The 6,314-nt window shown below is 35.5% G+C and overlaps 1 protein-coding gene across 1 annotated transcript in view; it reads right to left on the reverse strand.

Annotated features, from left to right (window-relative positions):
• itih5.S (inter-alpha-trypsin inhibitor heavy chain family member 5 S homeolog) overlaps positions 1–834 on the reverse strand; it is a 37,804-nt gene extending 36,970 nt beyond the window's left edge. The window contains exon 1 of the mRNA XM_018255716.2: positions 588–834. Coding sequence (XP_018111205.1) covers positions 588–704 — 117 coding nt within the window. The 5' untranslated portion in view covers positions 705–834. The remainder of the gene's footprint in view (positions 1–587) is intronic.
• Positions 835–6,314: the final 5,480 nt, after the last annotated feature.

Consider the following 6,314-nt stretch of genomic DNA (forward strand, 5'->3'; position numbering starts at 1 on the left):
GCTGCATCTGAAAGCCCTTATCACTATATGTTTTACCTAACAACAGGTGAAGATTTCTTTGTGTATGGTTTAAGTTTTCATCTAACTATGTGCTTCAACAAAAGTTCTAATAGAATGTATCCTTCGGATTCTCTCCGTGTATGGATACAAGGGAGGTATGCTGAGAATGGAAATACATATGGAAAAAAAGAATGGAAATAAAAGCACCTCTGTATTGTTTGGGGCTTGGCATCCTGTTGTATTATTTGACATTTCATATCCTAGTTTTCAAAACAGCTGTGTAGGACAGTTCCAACTGATTTATTAGCATTAGGAAGGGGAAAATGTATAAATTGATAACCTTTTTTTTCCTTTGATCTACTAACTAAAACAGTAAAGTCCTTTCTTCTGGAACATCATTAGGCTTCCAATCATTAACTTTAACAAATAAGTGATATTTGGGACTTAAAGACAATGAAAATATTATTTGTAATTTTAATTTAATATTTAAAATAGTACCTCCTTACTTGCTTGCAACGTTAAGCAGAATATTATAAGAAACTTGGCAGCTATCAGCTAAAAATAGATAGCTGTAATACAGTACTTACTTTGTCTTCAAAGCCATTTGTCATTGTGAACGCCACTGAGTTGTTCTCAGCAAAATAAGGACTTTGATTTCCCAAGGAAAAGGGTATTAAGCAAAGGCAGAGTCCAAGGAGAAACATGATGGAGAAATTCTTTGAAATAGAGAGTTCTTCAAACTGAAGACTAAAGAATAAATGTTATTATCAGCAATAAAGCTAAGCTTGCACAGTGCACAGGCAGGGTGGGAACATGCTCGCCTGCAGCTGGCTGAGATTTGGCAGCGAGACTGAAGGAGAAGCAGGCATACCCCTCCCACCCCCACCCCTGCACCTTATTCCAGCCTCCTATCCACAGACTAGAGAGGAAAAGGACTTATTAAAAATTGAACATAATCACAAGTATCCTACATTTGAAATATGCATGTAGTCATTTTAATTCTGTTTGTTTGATTTAAATAATGAAATAATTATTTTTGTAAAGAAAAACTGTTAAATGTTAACCCCCCCTCCCGAAAAAATTTTTTGCACATGGAAGAAAATGTTAATCTAAGAAACTTTTCAAAACATATTCATTTAATATTTTGAGTGGTTTTACAAATATTTCTAAATGTAATTCCCATTGAATGCAATATTTTGCACTGCTGGGTCTGTCTCTTAAAACAATTATAGTCTTGGATAATGAAGTGGACTCCCAGACATAATTTGGATCCCATGTGAAAAAGGTTTAAAAAAAACCCTGATAGTATTCAAGTTATACATCTAAAATAGTTACATAGGTTTAATCTGTGTATTTATATGATGCTTATATAGTGCATATTGTGGTTTTCCTGGGAAGCTTTGAAAGTGCAGTAGAGGTATTGGATCTGTTTTCTGGAAACCCATTACCCATAAAGCTCTGAATTATGGAAAGGCCATCCTCCTGAGGACTCCATTTTATCCAAATTTGTAAACATTATTTTCTTTTTCTCTGTAATACTGTATTACAGTACCTTGTACTTGATTCAAACTAAGATATAATTAGTATATATATTAAAATATATTTACATGATTTTCTAGTCAACTTTAAGGGGCAGATTTATCAAGGGTCGAAGTGAATTCGAGGAAATTTTCGAAGTAAAAAAATTCGAAATTCAAAGTAATTTTTTTGGATACTTTGACCATCGAATAGGATACTACAACTTAAAATCGTTCAAATATTCGACCATTCGATAATCAAAATACTGTCTCTTTGAAAAAACTTTGACTTTAATACTTCGCCAAATTAAACCTGCCGAAGTGCTATATTAGCCTATGGGGACCTTCTAGAGAAGTATTTTGAAGTCGAAGAAAAATCGTTTCATCGATGGATGAAATACTTCGAATCATTCGATTCAAAGGATTTCATCATTCGATCCAACGATTTTACTTCGACCGCAAAGGGCCAAATTTGATATTCGAAGTCAAAGTATTCCAATTCGATGGTCGAATTTCAAAGCTTTTTCTACTTCGAAATTCAACCCTTGATAAATCTGCCCCTTACGGTTTGAAGATCCAAATTACAGAAAGATCCATTATCCGGGAATCCCTAGGTCCCGAGCATTCTGGCTAACAGGTCCTATACCTGTATTATGCTTCCTGATACTGTCTGTGCCCTATGCCATTAGCTAAAATAACATCTGACTGTATTTGATGATTTCACACAGTGAAGAAAATACCACATCTAATTTTACCCTAAAGTAACTCATGTCAACATGGGAGAAAAATCATTCCTGACTGTAATATTGCAGTTGGGCTAGTTCCTTGAATAACTAAAGGGTAGATAATACCTAGAATGAAAATGCCTGATGCCTGTTGCATATGGAAATTTAAAAAAAAAGAAGCTGTGAGTGAAATTCCAGGGAAGACAAAGATCAGCAGGTGGCTAACTAGTGTGATATTTTTATTGTATTATTTCCATAGTTCATAGTTGGCATGCTTTTAGTATCAGCTTGGGGAATTGTGAAAACATTCAACTCAATTCAGTGAGCAAAAATAACCTTTGCATTCATTTCATTTACATTTGAATTGTATATAATAAAAGGGAAATTTAATGGTTTTGCTTTATAGTTACACTAATGCAACATCTGAAAATGATTGTTTATATAGGTTTTCATTGTAAAGGTCACATGGCTTACAGAATTACAGAAACCTGTTCCATATTTTTTTAGCTTGGCTTATGATGTAACTTATTTACACACACACACACTTCTTCCTTGCTGTCATTGCCCATGCTTGCCATACTACTACACTTAGGGGCAAATTTACTTAAGGTCGAATATCGAGGGTTAATTAACTCTCGATATTCGACTGTCGAAGTTAAATCCTTCGACTTCGAATATCGAAGTCGAAGGATTTAGCGCTATTCGTTCGATCGGACGATTTTTATTCCATCGATTTTTGTTTGACCAAAAAAAGATAGCTAAGCCTATGGGGACATTCCCCATAGGTTAACATTGACTTCGGTAGCTTTTAGGTGGCGAACTAGGGGGTCGAAGTTTTTTTTTAAATAGACAGTACTTCAACTATCGAAAGGTCGAATAGTCGAACGATTTTTAGTTCGAATCGTTAGATTTAAAGTCGAAGTCGTAGTCGAAGGTCGAAGTAGCCCATTTGATGGTCTAAGTAGCCAAAAAAACATTCAAAATTCAAGTTTTTTTCCTCTATTCCTTCACTCGAGCTAAGTAAATGGGCCCCTTAATGATTTCTTAGTAGAATGCTACAGAATTCAGAATTCCAATTCTGTGAATAAAGAAATAATAAAGAATAAATTAAAACAACTAATGCTTGAAAATGGATAACTACTGCATGCCATCTTAAAAAAACATGTATTACATGAAAGTATATACTATTTACTGAATAAGCTGTTGCGTTGGGTACTTTGCTCCACAATAAGCAATTTGTTACTTTGTGGGCAAATTCCCCTGTAATTTATTTACACTCCAAATTATTACACTATTTTTTTTACTTATTTAAACTTATTTACACTTCAAATTAGAACTGCCAATATTTTGGTGTGCTGGTGTTGATTACGATCATTTGATTACCTGATATTATTGACTTGCTAATTACTGTGGAGTTAATGCAAGGAAGGAAGAAACCTACTGTGATGAACTACTTAACGGAGGTTAGAAAGCATTCTCCAGCTATATTATTAATCACATGTATACAATACAAATATTTCTTTGTTTGCCTTTCTTTGGTTCATAATCTGAGAAAATGGGTAAATGTATTTTTTTTCAACTACATACCCAGGTCTATAAAAGTGGAAAACATTTCTGAATAATGGGTTCCATGAATTCCATTTAAATAGTTATTGATTCTGAAGCATATGACAATTCACAGCATGCGCCCCCAAGCTTGTATTCATGAAAAATAACATCTCTTCACACATTGTTATTCTCTAATGCAGATACATATCACACACAATAAAAATATATTGTACCACCATTGTCACTCAAACACTTTCCTTTAATATGTTACAAATGCAGACTTCTATTTAAACTATGTGGTTATTTTTGTTTACAGGATATGAAAAAATGGCTTTACAAATATACAACCTGATGTAGAGCTCACTGATCCTTTACATCCTTGGCATGGTAACACAATTAGAAACCTTTTGGGCACAGTTTGTGGATAGCAACTCTTCAGTCCATTTTCCTGCTATTGATCTGCAATACATCTTGATACACAACAAGTCTCAAGGCAGAATTGCATGTTTGTTTCAAGTTTAACGGGGACATTGGATAAATAAAATCACTGTGACGTTTTTTTTAAGTGTCTAACTTCTTAGCATTGACAACTTGCAGTACTAACCACCTTCTATAAAATGTATATATTCCAATGGCACCTATAAATCATAACACAATTATGTGCTAAGTTACTCTTTTATTATACCTGGTAAATATGTTTGCCAAGTGTCTCTCCCTGCTTCCTTTGTCTGCCTGAGACTCTTCTCCATTAATTTGGTCTTTTCTCTTCTAGTTTCCAGCCTTTTATTCTTTTCCTGTCAAGCACACTCCTACCGGTTTTGTTTCTCGTTTTTCTTTGTCCAACAACTCTCCATGCTTTCTTTGACTCAAATTAAACCAAAATTCTCACAATATCAGCGTGCAAAGTCATCAGCCTTAAAGGACCAGTATCAAGAAATGTAATTATTTTAAAGTAATAAAAATATAATGCAGTGTTGCCCTGCACTAGTAAAACTGCTGTGTTTGCTTCATAAACATTACTATTGTTTATATAAATAAGCTGCTGTGTAGCCATGGGGGCAGCTATTCAAAGGAGAAAGGTAACACAGCAGATAGCAGATAAGCTCTGTAGAACATAATGCTATCTGTTATCCATTATTTATCCTGTGCCATATAGCCGTTTTTTCAATTTCCGCCGTTGCTACTCAGCAGCTTGTTTATATGAACTATAGTAGTGTTTCTGAAGCAAACACAACAGTTTTACCAGTGCAGGGCAACACTACATGATATTTGCATTACTTTAAAACACTTTCAGTTTTTGGTGTTACTGTTCCTTTAAGGTGGTAATATCTTGCCTAATTGTTAACAATCAGAACTCCTCCAACAATACAATTAGGCTTGCAAAAAAAAATGCAAAATGTTAGCCCTCATAGACAATAAAGAACAGAAAAAATAAGAATGCAGTATTTTTTTTACATACAAAATAAGATCTACACAGTCCCAATCAGATGAATAACAATGGTTCCGAAGCTATTTGCAGTTCAGAAAAGAGAAAATGAGTACTTTGTGCTCTGTGAAAAAGTACATGCAGGCCTCCTGTGATTCTTCTACTTTACAGATCTTTTCATAACAGAACATGCATTGTAAGTGCACTGTTTATATATATATATCATTGCAAAAGTATTCAGAACCTCAAAAACATTACTAAACTAAAATATTGTTCTGTGTAATATTTTTATTTTAATCACTGAAACGTAAAATTAGTTTTATATGTGATATTATTACACGATAAAAGTTTTCAGTTTTTGAAGGTATGTATGTTTTGAATTTGCATGTTATTCGGGTGTTTTTTTGGCCAATTCTAAGGCCTAGGGCACATGGGAGCATTGGCTCAGTTGCTCTCAACCTGTGTTTTCTTTGCAGGCTGAGATCTGCTCCTTGCCCCAGTTCCATTAACCTTCGCTGAAAAGTACAGTTTCTGCTTCAGTGCAGGCACACGCAGCAGAGTGGAGTGGAAATCTGTATAAACCCAGGCATTTTCGGTCCTACTTTACTAGTAATGTAGCTAACCCAGCCTATGTCCGGGTGCAGGATGTGCAACTGGGCCCCCCACCCACTCCAGAGGGAATTTTCTTACTGGCAGAGCTTGTGCATGAAGAAAGCTGCTTTGTTTTTACTTCTCCGACAGGCCTAGAGGGGGTGCGGAGCCAGGCGCAGTTGCACCCGCAGTAGCTATGCCACTGACCTTTATTCATCTCCACGTACACAAGCAGGAGCTGTACTTTCTAGTGCAGATCAACAGATGGGGCACAAAGTGGATCCAATTCTCTCAACCTGCTCTGTGTGCCCTGGCCCTAATAAGCAAATTTGCTCCAGTTTGTTCAAGGTAGATTCATTTCAGTTAAATATTGCAACTGATTCTTAATTGGAGTGATATCAGACCTTTGACTGTGCCAGTGTATGGTTTGGTATTGTTCTTGAGCTGTTCAGTGTTTTACCATACTTCACTGCAGAGCTGCATCTAGGGGTAGCAGGGGTAGGCAGG

Source organism: Xenopus laevis, chromosome 3S, assembly GCF_017654675.1.
Source record: "Xenopus laevis strain J_2021 chromosome 3S, Xenopus_laevis_v10.1, whole genome shotgun sequence".
Lineage (NCBI taxonomy): Eukaryota > Metazoa > Chordata > Amphibia > Anura > Pipidae > Xenopus > Xenopus laevis.